We start from the raw sequence: 16,518 nt of genomic DNA, 5'->3' as shown, positions 1-16,518 counted from the left end.
ACCAAATACACAATCCTCAAATAATCCACAACTTCCAAAATATGATAAAATCTTCTAAAACCTTGTTTATTCTTATGTGGAGATTTTTCTAAACTTCAACACCTCATATCTCCTAATACGACTTTCCAAACAAACTCAAATTTTACATGAGGTACTGATATATTCTTATTAACTTCTAAAACAAACTTCAACTGCAAATTCGTTGCAGATCTTGAGATATCTTGAAAACCCTAACAGTCGCTTCAAACCCTTGTCTTTATATATCCGCGTGCAATTTTCTTCATATCTCACAAAATATAAGTTTAAATGCCACGAAATTTGTATGTATAGCTTCTTAACACAAAAATTTACATTCTCCAAAAGTTTGAGCCAAAAATTCATTCGAATATTCAAGTTATGGCTCCAACCATTACTACAAATAAAACTGTTTACTTACTGTCTTTGATTTGAAAGCGCCGCCTTCAACTCCTTACTACTCCTTCATATGAACTCCAAAAGCAATAATTCCTTCATAAAAGATGTAGGCCTTGAAATCACTGTTCTAGTCGCACCTTCCGAACTTCAAAAGCTATTGTAAAACTCCTCGTACCCTCAAAAGAGTAACAATATGTCTTAAATAAACACCTTAACTTCAAACGGCTATAACTTCTTCATCCTAACTCCAAATCCTCTAATTTTTGTACAAAAATTGTACCCCAAATCCTAAAATTTACAACCCTAGCTTGTAATCTCTACATGCCTTCGAAAAAAGAACCCTAATCCCTAATAAGGCCTCGGGCAGCCTCCTTGAAGCCTTGGACATGGTATTTGACCAATAGGGATGAAGTTCTCTATTCCTTGCCTTCATCCGACCATGCCTTACTTTCATCCCTTTCAATTAGCCTCCTACTAGTTTAGATTTTCATCCTTAGGTTTCCACCTTCTCCCAAGGCTTCATACTAAACATTTAGGTCTTATATATATATATATATATATATATATATTTTAATGTCAAAATCAAAAGAAGTAAAGAAACAAAGTAAAATTTCTTATACCAATTCTTTTTAATTTAATCTATTAGCCACTCTAACACACATCTACATTTATCAATATATAATATGTTTTAGCTAATTTTTACATACTGTAAGCATTTACAATACAACAACGTCATTCCAAATCTCCAAGAAGATTTCTAATTTTATTTGTGAAGAAAAAAGATGGATCATTGCGGATGTATGTCAATTATCAAAGACTCAACAAAATCACTATTAAAAATAGGTACCTACTACTTTTGATATCTGGATTCCTTGACCACTTGAATCAAGCTAAGATCATTACAAAAATAGTTCTACAAGGAGCATACAATCTAGTATACATTAAAGAAGGAGATGAATGGAAGACTGCATTTCGAACAAGGTATGGACATTTCAAATACAATGTCATGCCTTTTAAACTTACAGATATACTGATAACATTCCAACATCTAATAAAATATGTTTTTGGGAGTTTTTAGATGATTTTATTGTTTATTACTTAGACAACATCTTAATCTATTCTAAGAACACAAAAGAATATGAACTTCATGTTCGTTGTGTGTTACAAAAACTAAGAGATGTGGGACTCTATGCTAAGATAGAAAAGTATATATTTCATACTATTCAAGTCGACTTCTTAGGATACATCATTTCAAATAATGGAATTATGATGGATCCTAAGAAAATTCAAACTATTATGAATTAAAAGATCCCAAAAATGGTAAGAGATGTCCAATACTTTTTGGAATTTGTCAACTACTATTAGATCATCATCAAAGACTTCTCTCAAGTTGCAACTCTACTTACACATTTGACTTGTAAAAAAAACTTCAATAGAATCAAGAAGTGAAAGTAGCATTTGAAGCTTTGAAGACATCCTTTGTTTCTACACCAATCTTCTATCGCGTTGATTTTTCTAAGCCATTTTTTATGGAAACAGATCCATTAAACTTTGCTTTAGGTGCAGTATTGTCACAAATGGGAATAGATGATAAACTTCATCTAATAGCTTTTCATTCTAGAAAATTTTTAGCAACCAAGATCAACTAGAAGATCTATGACAAAAAACTCCTTACAATCATGGATTCGTTTCAAGAATGGTGCCATTATCTAGAAGGTACTTTTAGCCCAGTCACCATATATATGGATCACAAGAATCTTAAATATTTTGTATCAACACGTATTTTGAATCGTCACCAACCCATTGGAGTATGTCTTTGTCAAGATTTGAATTCAAAATCACTTATCGGCTAGAAAAATAATAAGGTTTGTCAGATGCATTCTCTAGATGATCTTATCTTACACCAAAGGAAGGAGATGCTACTTTCGATCAACAATGGATAATTTTCTTGAAGCTAAAGCATCTTCATCTTCGAACAATGAAATCAATAGTAATTGTTGATTCAAGTTTCATTAAGCAAGTTCAGTCAAGTATGTCTTCTGATCCTCTTATTCGTGATATTAAAAAAAATCCTTCAAAGTCTTATGATACTTCCAAGTTTGAATTCAAGAAGAATCTACTATATTTTGAGAGACACCTATATATTCCAGAAGGTAAAACTCGATTACAAGTTTTTCAATTTTGTCAATACTTTCCAGCAGCAAGATATTTTGGGTACAATAAAACTTTGGAATTAATATCCATGGACTTTTGGTGGCCCCAAATGTGGAAAGCAGTCAAAGATTTTGTATAATCTTTTCATGTTTGCTCAAGATCAAAAACTCCTCATCATTGATCTTATGGACTTTTTCAGCCATTATCTATTTCAGAACAACTATGGTCTTTTATTTCTATGGATTTCATCACGAATCTTCCAATCTCAGGTTCTTATGACTTTATGTTCGTGATAGTAGATCATTTTACCGAGATGGCATATTTTGTACCATGTATAAAATGCATCACAAGTGAAGAAACAACTAAGTTCTTTCTTGACAATATCTATTGCTATCATGGATTACCTAAGAATATTATATCAGAGAAGGGAACTCAATTTATATCAAGATTTTGGCGAGCTCTTTTTAAGATTCTAAAAGTAGATATAAAACTATCTTCGACATTCCATCCTCAAATTGATGGACAAACGGAGCATGTTAATCAAGTTTTGGAGTAGTATTTAAGATGTACCATCAACTACCAATAAGATGATTGGATAACTCTTTTGCCATTAGCGGAGTTTATTTATAATAACATGGTACATTCTTCTACAAAATAAACACCTTTTTTTGCCAATTATGGTTATCATCCACAACTTGATACTTTTGACTTTTCAAAAGTTGATAATCTTGCAGCAAAAGATTTAGCAAATCATTTGTTAGAGCTACATGCAACGATAAAGGTATAGTTAAAAGAAGCTCAAGAAGAATAAAAGGTCAATGCAAATGTCTATCAAAAGGAACAACTACCATTCCACATAGGTAACAAGGTATAGTTACTTGGTCGCAATATCAAGACCACTCGTCTTTGTGACAAGTTAGACTATCAAAGGCTAAGACCATTTTTTATTTTTATACAAATCAATCCAATTGAATATCGTTTATACCTACCAGAGTCAATGAAAATCTATTGAGTATTCCACGAGTCTCTTCTTGAACCATACAAGATAGTAGACATACCAAAAAGAAGACAAGCTCCACCTCCTCCTATAGAAGTGAACAATAATAAAGAGTTAGAAGTGGAAGAAGTCTTAGATTCAAGGCGGCGCCGAAATAAATTGGAATATTTTGTCCACTAGCGTGGATATGATAATAGTGAATGCACATGGGAGCTAGTAAAGAATCTTACAAATGCAACAAAGGTAATGGAGGCTTTTCATCGATGACATTCATTAAAATTAAGATGAAAACCTTCCTTCTAAAAGAAACCTTCCTTATAAAGGAAGGAAGTTATGAAGGCCTCAACAACGATCAAATAACTAGGTGGTCTTTCTGCCCTGGTATGAGATACTATCGATGGTTGAGAGGCCCTATCAATCATCTTCAAAGAGAACCAAGATCAGAGTATGTGGAGAATATAATTTGTCGCATCATAGATTTCTTCAACATATAATGACTGCTCCTCGTGGAACTCGTTCCTAGAAGTGAGGATAATGTCACTTACATACGCATATAAGCCACTAATTATATGTATAAGTAGATAAAAGTAAGTTAATTCTATAATATTTACTATAGAAGCTTCTTAGATGTTTTGACTTTATAGGTGTTTTTAATTGAATTTTTGGATTAGAAACGTAGTCAACAAGTTGGCCATGTGCCACACATATTGTTAGTTTGAAGACCAAGCTAACTATTTGGCCCACATATAAGAAAACTTACCTTGTAAGTCAAGGCATGTGTCCTACAAAGTCAATACATATTGAAGGTCCTATAGAACATCGCCATGTACACCTAATTAGATAGTATATATAGAGACAAGAATGAAGCCCTCTTCACTCTTGTGAACTCTTTTCTTGCTTCTAGTGTAGTTTCAAGGGTCTCTAGTTTTCTTATCTTTTGGCAATAGCCATTTCAGATTCTTTCTTAATATACATATTGAATTATTTCTATTTTTTTATCTTTCTTTGAGAGAAGTTTTATTTATTTATTTATTTTTATCAAGTTCTTGTCCTTGACATCTACACTTGAAGCCACCATAAATTTCTAAATATTAGCTTCAAAGTTTTGTTATATCCAAAATATTTGATTGTTGGAAAAACACAACAATCTTGAAGAGTACGTAATTATACTTTATCTTTTGAAATATATTATCATCTCTCAATATAAAATAGATTATTCTTAAATTTAAATTTAAAAATAATATGTGACTTAAAAAATATATTTTTAATATTATTAATAAAAGATCAAAGGACATATTCGATTGAATTTACTTAAAAAAGATTGAATCAATAATTAACATTGATTTTATTGCTCAAAGATGAAAATACTTTGACTTCAAGAAAATTGCTCTTTGTTGATCAAAAGGTGCATCTCTTTTTTTTGGTGAAAAATAAGAATATCTAAAAAGAGTGTCTAACAAACCTTCTTATTTTTTGGATTGATAAGTAATCTTAAAATCAAATCTTGATAAGAATATACTCCAATGGGCTTGGCAATGATTCAAAATACTTGCAAACTTGAAGTATTTGATATTCTTGTGATCTGTACATACAATGACTTGACTAAAAGTACCTTCTAGATAATAATGTCATTCTTGAAATGAATCCATAATTACAAGAAGTTTTTTTTTTGGATCTCATAATTAAAATTGATATTAAAAAAATTTGGTATTAGCTTGTCATCTTCTTTCATTCGTGAAAAAATAACATCTACAGTAAAGTTTGATACATCCATTTCTATGAAGAATGCCTTAAAAAATTCAACACAATATAACATTAGTGTAGAAATAAATATTATTTTTTAGCATTCAAAAGCTGCTTTAGGTTCTTTGCTCCACTCAAGTTTGTCTTTGCAAATTAGATGTACAAGTGGAGCCACAATTTGAGAACAATTCTTGATGAAGATTAGGTAATAATTGACAAATCTCAAAAAGACATTGCATAACTCTAATAATTTTTAAAATCTTCCAATCTATGCTAGATTGAACCTTCTTAGGATCCATCATTAGGCCATCATTTAAAATGAAGTATTATAATGAATAAACTTAAGTAGTGTGAAGTACACACTTTTTCATCTTGGCATATAATCTTACACATTTTAGTTTTTGTAACACATAACAAATATGAAATTCATACTCTTTAATGTTCTTAGAGTAGATTAAGACATCATTTATATAACAAATGATAAAGTCATTAAAAAATTCATAAAAAGTAGCTAGTGCATTTGTGAGTCCAAATAGTGGATCATTATATTTGAAATATCTATACCTGATTCAAAATATAGTTTTTTATTTATCTCTTTTTTTAATGTGTACTACATAGTATGCTCTTTGTAGATCTATTTGTGTATAGATCTTTGTTTGATTGAATTAATCAAGAAGTCTTGAAATCAAAAGTAGAGGATATGAATTCTTGATAGTGATCTTCTTGAATCTTTGATAGTACACATATATTCATAGAGATCTATATTTTTTCTTCACAAATAAGATATAAGCTTATATTCGAGATTTAGAATGGTATATGAAGTTTTTAGCCAAGTTCTTATAAATGTATTTCTTAAGTGCAGCCAATTGGTTTTGTGATAAACTATAGATTGGTCAAAATAGTTATTGAATTCCTTCTTGAAGATCAATGAAATAATCATAAATATGATGCTTTAGAAGAATATCTATATTATTTTTTTAAATAATATCTTGATAATCTTAGTGTTGGCTTAGAATGCTATTTAAAATCTTTTCTTCATAAAAAATACGTGTAGTATATATAGTAAAAGTTGATCTTTTTTTTTGCAGCATAAAAGCTCTTGCACCTTTCAATAAGAGTTTGGATGTATTGAATTTATGGATTTCTACTATATTAATAAAATCCTAGATTAAATTAAGAAAAAAATCAAAATTATAAGAAATCTAATCTATTTGAAGGTTATATTTTTTTAGTTACAATAATCTTAAAATAATTAAATTAAAAGAAGATTTAATTATATTAAATATTATTAAACTATTATTCTCACTAATTTTTGCATCTAAAAGAACAATTTCATAGATAACATCTCCTAAAGATAATAAACAATCATCTATTATTTCTACATGCATAGATTTGGTTTTTTTAATTAAGGATGTTTCTTGTTTTTTGACAAAGTCTTTGTTTGTTAAACAAGATGAGGTTCTTGAATCTAATAAGACTAAGACTTGATAATTGTTTGGTCCTAAACAAACTTCTATTGTGAAACAAGATGAAGGATCTGAAGAAAAAATATGACTTTTATTAGGTATCATACAAGATTCCAATTGTATGGTTTCTATTGTAGTTAGAAAAACTTATTTTCCAACACAATGTCTTTTTTGGCAACCAAGCTCCTCATTTTGTAATTATATTACTTCTTTGGATAATGTTGAATAGTATGCTTGGATTTTCTTTAATATAGATAAAAACCTTTTTAACAACAACAAGTCTTTTTTACTTAAAAAGAAATTTAAAATATATTGTATCAATTTTCATAGGCTCTAACTTGAATGGATATTTTTGAAAACTAAAAAAGTATCACCATGACTGGACTTATACATTTCTAATCAAATATTTATTCTAGGCTTCTTTTAAAGAGTCAATTGTTGCATCTAATGGCTTTAGCAATAAATTACTTCAATAAGTTCACTCTAAACATCATCAATAATAAATCTTTGACATTATCTTTTAATCCATATTGAAATTGATTAATAAGGGGCTTGTCATTTCAATCCATGTAGTAAGCAAGGTTTTGGAGTTAAGGAATATATATGGTGGTTGAATGTGATCCTTGTCATAAAGATACAAGTTTGGTCCCTACTATTCTTTCTTGGTCATTTTTTTTAAATATGGCGATGAAGACTTTCAAGGATGAATTTAAATCATATAGTAGTTGTAAATCTTTTTCATCAAATATGTAAATCAAGATAGAGTACTTCAAAAGAGAAGTGCATTTTTGAATCCAACTTGAGTAAATCCATTAATATATTGAGTAGGATATAACCTCAAATAGAAATTTACCTATTGTAAAATTCCTCAAAACTTCAAACTTATTCTATCAAACTTCTTTGGCTTATCTTTGCCTCTCTTATACTTGTAGTAGCAAGACATCTTAGATTTAGTTGTAAACTTAATCTACTTGCTTTTTTCAATTGCACAACTTCGTAACATAGGCTTTAAACTTAATTGTTAACTTCTTCCATAGGTATTGGAATACTACCATCATTGATGACTTTAGAAATATATAAGATTTTAACCTGAAGAGTGTTGACAAGCTCGTGTAGATCTGCAATGGTTAAAAATCTATTTTTACTTCTACTGAGATTAAAATCCATAATTTTTTCTTCTATAGACAACTCAAACAAATCTATAAGTCAAATTAAAGGAGAGTGATTTACAACCTCTAATATCAAATAAAAATTTCTACAAAAAAAGGTAGTTCACTTTTTTAAAAGAAGAAATCATTCTTAAGAAACTAAAATGTTAGATTGAAAGTAAGTAGTCTATAATCTTCAAAATACAATAATAGAAGTGGGGTAATTCATTTACTTCTAAAAACAATACAAGAAGAATGAGTTGAGATTCTTGTCAAACTACTAAGGACATGAATCTTGAAGAACTCAATATATTCTTGTATAATTCAAAATGATTAGATAATTACTCAAAACTAATATAGTATTGAAATTGGAATGGCTATTATCAAAGACAAGACGACTAAAAAACCTTAAAATAAGACAAAAGACTAAAAAGACATTGACAAGAGTAACGAAGGCTTTGCTCTTGCTTCCATATATACTATCAACTAAGAGCTATGTGGCAACATGTCATAGGACCTCCAACATGTGTCCAATTTGCAAGACATGTGTCTTAACTTGCAAGACAAGTTTCCTATATGTGTGCCACATTATTAACTTATACCACAAGTTATTCACACGTGTGACACATGGCTAACTTGTTGGCTTAATTTCTAACCTACCAATCATCTATAAACATGCATAAAGTCAAATACATGTCTATGCATCTTCTAAGAAGCTTTGCCATAAGATAATATCAAATCTAAGTATATTTATCTTCTACCTAATACTTCTTATCTACGTAAATATGTATGTCTATGACAAAGCATCAAGTAATAATTATAAATTATTTTATCTACTAAAGAAAAAAAAAAAAAAAAAAAAAACTTTCTATAATAAGTTTATATATATAAATATTAGGTCTAATGATTTTTATTAATTTTATAATGAAAAAAATTTGTAAAATTTTGCACTAATTACATAGTAAGATTGGCAAATAAATTGGTTTGATTTCTTTGATTTTAGAGATACATAAAAGCTCACAGCAATTACTAGATAAGATATGATATTTGGTACGTTTCAAAACTCTAATTTTGTTGAGTTATGAAATCTTCTAGTAGTTATTGGCAGACAATTCAAATCCCGACAATGAAACGTGAATGATGTCCGATGTACCTGGCACATGATTTACCGCTGCTTCCGTGCCGTGTAAGTTTTAAAAAATGAATAAAAGAAGGAAAAAAAAAAAAAAAAAATACAGGGTAGGAAATCCGGATGTCAGTGAGAATCGAACATATTTATATTTTAAGGCTGGGCCCTGATTTCGGGCTTTTCCACCTGGAGGTGCTGTACGATGCGACAGTGACTACAGTTGCGAAAGATCAGATCAAACTATTGTGAAGCAAGCAAGCGACTCTGCAGGGTTGTGAGGGTTGAGAGAAGCACCGGAATCGTTGTGCTTTATGAGCGTGTCTGTTAAGGTGTGTTGCTTTGCAGCAGTTTCGCTATCAAATTTCTCGTGTGTTGTAACGACTTGCATTTGTCTTGGTCTGCTAGCTTTCTTGTTGAAGTTGATGTTGGGTTTAGAGCTCTTTCGCACTTCGGAAACCCTCGATTCCGAGAAGAAGTTACGTCAGGTACAGTCCCGTCTTCTTAGTGTCTGCAACGCTTGGTGTTAAGCCTGAATTTGAGCTGCTTCGGTAAGTGAGTGTAGATTATGGCAATTAGTCTTGCTCCGGTCTTCCGAGTTCCTATGTACTGTAGAAGGAACAGTAGGCCCTGTCTTACCAGACTTGTGACAGTTCGGATCGTCTTTGAAATTTAGTGTACAAGGATTTGTCTGCGCAACTCTTGTTTGGAATCCTACTATCCTTGTTTTGTTTTGTTTTTTCATTTTTAGCTGATTTTTGTCGTGCTTGTGGAAAAAGTTTCGATTAAAGGAAAGAAATGTAGGTTTTCTGAACACTCTACTGAAGATAATCCTGGAAATTTCAGCAGCGGATACGCTGGTTTCACTTTGGGATGTGCAGAAGAGTTTTTGGTGATAATATCATCCTCAGGCACCTTTCAAGCTGCAGTTCATCGGATTTTGTGCAACCCCGGGCCCTGTAATTGCCACTTGAAACTTCTTCCGCAGGAGCCGGGCGCGAATTCTTTCAGAAAAGCAAAGGTGTTGTAAAGGTGTGAAACTTTTTTCCTCTTGGTCGACCTGGAACATCGGCATAATTTTGTTTTCCGAAATTCCCGTGAACGTGTTGAATATGGTGCTTCAACAAATACGAGGTATGCGTGGATGTGCATTCGTGCCTTCGGAAGTAAGAAACCAATGTGTTAAGTTCGTTCTCAACAGCAGAAGGATTGTTTTAGTTACAGTTGATGTGAATGGAAATCACAACCATCGATCCTAGTGATTGGATTACATTCCGACTTGATTTGAAAGACATATCACAGTTGCCTTTTCATTAACAATATTCAAATGCTTATACAGTTCGGTGATAGCTCTCCATCAGCTACGATGAAAACGCAGATTACCAACAGTACGACAACAAAATTCACTTTGAATGAAGGGAATGCAGGAGCGTTCCGCGCGATTGCTGAGTTGGGACCTTATGGGCATCACAAGATTGATGTGAATACTAATGCTACTTATCGAACATACATGGCGGCTACTGGAAGTAAGGATGAAACCGTGGAAATATCCTACGACGAAATTCTTGAATTCGGTACTATTGTACTGGTCAAGGATGAGAAGACAGGAAAATTTGGGTGCGAGTTCAGAAATTCCAGACTGAAGAAACCAAGTTGGAAAGAATGGTTCAGCAAATTAAAACCGGACACTAAACCAAAACCGGGCACTTCGAGTACCTAAATCTTCCAGGAAAAGTTGGTTTGTGTTTATGCTATTATATTGATGAATTTGTGTTAATGATTTTGTATCAAAGACTGCTGATGCATTTATTTTTGTACATTGTCATTGCAGGTAGTGCAATGAATGTTTTCAAATATAAAAGAATTGTAAAAAAGAATTGTCTAAAATCATGTTTATTTATTTATTTTTGTATTGGTGTGTTTGCAAGGGGCATGTGAAGAAAAAGAAAGAGCATATGGAAGAAGTTAAATATGTGTTAGAAACATAGATTTTTTGTACTTTGTTTTATTTTGTTTTATTTTTTCATAAAAATAAAATAAAATAGAATTTATAAAAAAATTAAATTAAATACAAAACAAGATAAAATGTATAATTATGATGCTTGTCAAATAGTAAAAAAGTAAATGATACATGATAGTTAAAGAACATGAATATGGATTTTAGTATTATAACCCAATTGATATCATGTATTGGATGAATAGAAAATCCTATTGGCTTCTTCCACTAGTATATTTTAATAAATCCTAACTTTTTTAGACATTGGATGAACAGAAAATCTTATTGTCTTCTTCCACTAGCTTATTTGAATAAATCCTAAGTTTTTCATCTTGTCTTATTAATAATAAAAGTATTTATTTATTGATTTATTTATTTATTTGTAAAATCTCACGCCTTTAAGTTTACACCTTTTTTACCAATACTTGAAGAATTTTGACCAATTGGTTGCCTATGAATAAAATATTTGTAATCTTACTTCCTTCAAAATACTAGTTAAAATATTAGTTAAAAGATAAAGAAATAAATATTTTAATTCTTTGAAAGAATCAATTTTTCTAAATTACTTAAAATTAATTGTGATTTTAATTTTTAAAATTATATATTAGATAATTAATGATTCTAAATAAAAGTATATATTATTATCAATGATTTTTAAAGAAAAATTCAAAATTATTAATTATTAATTATATAAAATTTTATTCTTAAAATATTCTTTATTTACCTATATTATATGCTTGTTAGATTTATTTTTATCAATAATTATAATTTATGCAATATATTAATATTTTGATTTAATAATTAGAATTTTGATTTATATTTTATTATATTGTAATATAACATGATTACTTTAAATCCAACTTGTAAAGTCCAACTACTCTTAAAAACTTAACCTTATTGCCTTGCATCTAATATAACAATCATATATCTATTTTAAGAATATTATATCTAATACAACAAAGTTTGTCTACTATAAAAAAGCAACTTGAAAAATTTAGATTATGAATTTTTAGAAGATAAGATATAAGATATGAAATTCAAAATTTAAGATTTTTAATTTAATTTATAAAGCTTAGATTGCATATAAATTTAAAACTAATATATTTTTTCAACAAAAAAACCATTATTTATATTAAAATAATAATAATAATAATAATAATAATAATAAGATATTAAAACTTTCAATTGTTAGATAATTATAGAGAAATACAATGAAGCTTTATTATTTTATAAATGATGTGAAATTTATTATAATAATTTTAAAATAGAACATAGTAACCTAACATAAAACAAGAATTTTAAAAGAGCTTCATTTGCATTCTTTCATGATACAATTAGAAACCTAAAAAGTCTTTAATTATTAGATTTGGACTAATGTCAACTATTGGAGAAACTTCTACCATCAATTGATAAGTTGAAATTACTACATACAATAATAATAGATGGATGCAATAACATAAAAGAACTTATAACATCTATGGAAAATTTATCTAATTTAAAAAAAAATTGTTTACATTCCAGTATGAGTTGAAAGATCTTGATGGATACAATTAGAAACCTCACATGTCTTCAATCATTGTATTAAAACCAAAATAAATTAATAGAAAGATTTCTACTATTAATTTTAATTCTACTTGTATTTAATTAAAATTTAATCTAACATGATTTCTTGAATCTAACCTAAAAAATCTAACCACATGTAAGATTTTAATCCTATAGCTTTATATATAATATAACAACCTTATATTATTTATAGTAACCGCTTATCTAATACAATAAAATTTGTCTAGCATAACAATCCAATTCACAGAATTTAGATTTTAAACTTTTAGAAAATAAGATATAAGATACAAAATTTAAACTTTAAGATTTGAAATTTAAGGTATAGATTTTAGATTTCATTTATCTTTATAATTAATATGTTTTTTAAAATATAAAATATATTTGAATCTAAATATTTTTAATTGCTAAATTTTAACAAAGAGATACAATCAAGTTATACCATTGTATAAATAATATAAAATTGCTAGGACGATTTTAAATAAAACATGGTGGTCTAATACAAAACACTAGAAAAACAATTATTATTTAATGCTACCTAAGACTTCCAATATAAATCTAATCTAAGGTTACTTTGCCATTTGACCTCCTTATTATTGTAATTCTTTTGACAATTTAATATGGAATCACTCTAATGCCTCTTGTATACTTATAAAATGGAAAATAAAAAAAATATATTCATTTTATTAAAAATATAGTCAAAAATCAGATTTTTAAAAAATTAATAAACTAGTAAAAATAATAATTTTTTCTTTGATTGTTTTTTTATTTATAATATTTAAAAATTCTAAGATCAATTACCAAATTTGATATTGTAGAATTTTTCTTCCTTTTTAAATTTTTTTTTTTCTTTTGCAAGCTTTTGGAAGACACTAAATATGCCCTTGTTTTAATACAATATCATAAATTTACAAGAATTTATAAAAATAGGTATTTATTGATTTTATTACATTCTTTGAAGAGTTTATGGATGCACCTATGTAGTAAACACCTTCTAAAGATTAATAAATAATAAACCAAAAAATTAAATATATATAGTTACTTCTTAGAAATTATACTGTAAAATAAATAGTTTTATAGTTACTTCTTAGAAATTTTAAGTTTTTAATTTAAAATATATATATATATATATATATAATTGTATTTAACTTAATTTTAATCTAATTAATTTTATTTTTAATTTAACCTAATTAATTTCATTTTTTAAATTAATTATAACCTAATTAATTTTATTTTTAAAAAATAAAATTAATTTTAATCTAATTTTAATAATCATTGATAGAAAAATTAGAAATACTAAAATATAAATTTATTTTTTTATCCTTAAGATATCTATGAATATTAATATATGATATCTATATTATTTTTATATTTTAAAAACAAAAATAAAATATGTTCTTTTGGTGATAAAAAAATAAATTAGAAATTCTTAATAAAACATATAAAAATATACTTTTGAAATAAAATAATTTATGAATTTTTAATATATAATTTTGTATATAAATTATTATATTAAATCATAGGAAGATTGAATTTTACATGATGAAACAAACAAAAGTATAACTTTTAATAATAAAATGTTCTATCCATGAAGAATTATTTTAAAAATATAATTTTGTATATATATATATATATATATATATATAGATAGATAATATCTATAATTTTATTTTGATAAAAATTTTAAATATTATAAATATAAAAAAATTAATAAAATTATATTATTTTTTTTATAAAAAATTATATGTATTTTATTTATTTATTTATCTATATATTTATTATATTTAATGGTAATTTTAAATTTTATTAAATATTAAATATATAATTTTTGTATTTATTCTAGATATTATGAATTTATAATTATTTTTTTATATTTTATTTTTTAATCATAAATTATTCTATTTAAATTAAACCTATAAAATTAAGTAAATTTAATGAATTATATTTTTAATTCTAAAATCAATCGTATATATGTCAAATTTATTAAATTTAATTAGTCTTTATTATTATTAAATCTAGGTGTATTTTTTTAAAGTCTATATGATCTATCAAAAAATAAATTTCCATGCAATTTTATAAACATTAAATCTATGGTTGATTAGATTGCAACCTCTATTTTATGCAAATTAAGATTATAATAATAATGTCAAGTCTTCTTATAGGATATTAAAAATAAAAATTTAAGCTAATTCTTAAGAAGATCAATATATACAAAAAATTAAAAATTAAAATATATGATTTTATTAATATATATATATATATATATATATGGATTTTAAAAGTTATATTCTTATATTATTAAAGAAACATCCACTTCCTCTCTTTGCCATCTCATGATTGATTTCATCTATCACATGTTCTTAGTTCTATGTCTTCATTTCCATCCTTTCTTCCTTGTTTCAAATCTTCTCCCCTACCTTTCTCTTATTTAGAGCTTGAGATCGGTTCTTCTACACACTCCCTCTATCCTTCTCTTCTACTTTGCAACCTCCCTCCCTCCCTTGTCCATGGTAGCCAAGGTCCAATAATAATAACGACTTATTATTATATTAAAGGAGGAAAAAAAAAAAAAAAAAAAAAAAAAAAAAATCCTTGCAATACCTCCACATCTACTATCTTTCACTAAATAGAGTTTCATAAGAAGTCTATTTTTAAGGATAGGGGGGGATTTAGGATGGAAGACAAGGAACAAGAGAAAGAAATAGAAATATGAAAGAAGGAATGAAGGATAGAAACAGAGACAAAGGATGAAGAAGGAGAAGGGAGGGGGGATTTTTAGAATAGAGGACTTTGAACGAGGGAGGAGAATGAGGACATGGAATTGAAAATTAGGAATAAAAATGTGTAATAGACAAAATCAATCATGAGATGGCAAGAAGAAGGTGTAGCTTTAACTTTTTTCTTTCTTTTTTTTCTCTCTCTTTATATATATATATATATATATATATATAATCTTCAAACTTCTATTATTACTACATAATGTTTTTGATATTTTATGAGTATTAAGAACCATAATCTTAAATATTAAAAACCATAATTTTATGTATATGAATAAAAGGTGGGATCAATCCAATTTTAATTCTTTGTGCATGTCTTGCCTAAATCAATAAGAGAGCCAAAATTGGTCAAATTCTGCCAAAAACTACAATTCTATACATTGGGTGAGTAAAAATTCCATAGTCAATAGGAAATTCGAAGGACAAAGATGAACAAGCCTTGTTCATGCTGAAACTTTGTTCAATTCATTACTTCAAAACAAAATGTATATAACAAATAAATAATTCAATAATGATTTAGCAAGTCAAATTTAGCTTATATATATATATATATATATATATATGTATAAATAAAGTTTGATTATTCATATGAACAATTGAAACACTAATATTTTCAATCAATATTAAATATTTGGTATTAAATTACATGACATCAATAAAATTAGTCTAAATTTAATTACAAAGTTTGATCAATATAATTAGTTTTTATTACTTAAAAAACTTGGTTTGCCATTTTAATCAAATTAGAATTTAGAATAAATTTTGAAGAATTGCAAATGCATGATGCAAATCCAAAATCAACAAATTGTTTCAAACTAAATTTCCTTTCAAGAATTTCATGAATAAATTCTGCTAAATTCTTTTAAATTCTCAAAATTTTATTAATACAGGAATTACTTCTTTTCTCGAAAATTCATCCAATCAATAGAATTCTAAGATTGACAAAAAAAAATTAGCTCATCAATGAATCTCATAACCAGACACTAATTATTTAAAAATACAATGTATATATGCAGCTATATATATATATATATATATATATAGATATATTCATGGGAATACAGGCTGAAATTTGGATTTTTTGTTCATTTAGCATCAAGTACGACTTGGATACCAACAGGGTGGTTCAAATGCAGC

General features: G+C 27.3%; 1 protein-coding gene across 15 annotated transcripts; it reads left to right on the top strand.

The window, feature by feature from the left end:
- The first annotated feature begins 9,304 nt into the window (after window positions 1-9,304).
- Window positions 9,305-10,935, top strand: LOC112276395 (uncharacterized). Of its 15 annotated transcripts, none has more exons than XR_016500529.1 (3): window positions 9,305-9,536; window positions 9,895-10,182; window positions 10,388-10,935. XR_016500529.1 is itself a non-coding variant. In XM_073531120.2 (3 exons), exon 3 carries the CDS (start codon window positions 10,415-10,417, stop codon window positions 10,766-10,768), a length of 354 nt encoding a protein of 117 aa, XP_073387221.1. In that variant the 5' UTR covers window positions 9,305-9,380; window positions 9,930-10,080; window positions 10,388-10,414; the 3' UTR covers window positions 10,769-10,935. The 15 variants fall into 15 exon arrangements, 13 of the variants coding, with proteins under 13 accessions (XP_073387221.1, XP_090103097.1, XP_090103096.1 ...); XR_016500528.1 differs by having other exon boundaries at window positions 9,828-10,182; XM_073531120.2 differs by having other exon boundaries at window positions 9,305-9,380; window positions 9,930-10,080.
- Window positions 10,936-16,518: the final 5,583 nt, after the last annotated feature.

Source organism: Physcomitrium patens, chromosome 24 (assembly GCF_059467195.1).
Source record: "Physcomitrium patens ecotype Gransden chromosome 24, ASM5946719v1, whole genome shotgun sequence".
Taxonomy (NCBI): domain Eukaryota; kingdom Viridiplantae; phylum Streptophyta; class Bryopsida; order Funariales; family Funariaceae; genus Physcomitrium; species Physcomitrium patens.
Note: the sequence above shows the minus strand (reverse complement) of the source record. Positions and strands in the feature narration are given on the sequence as shown.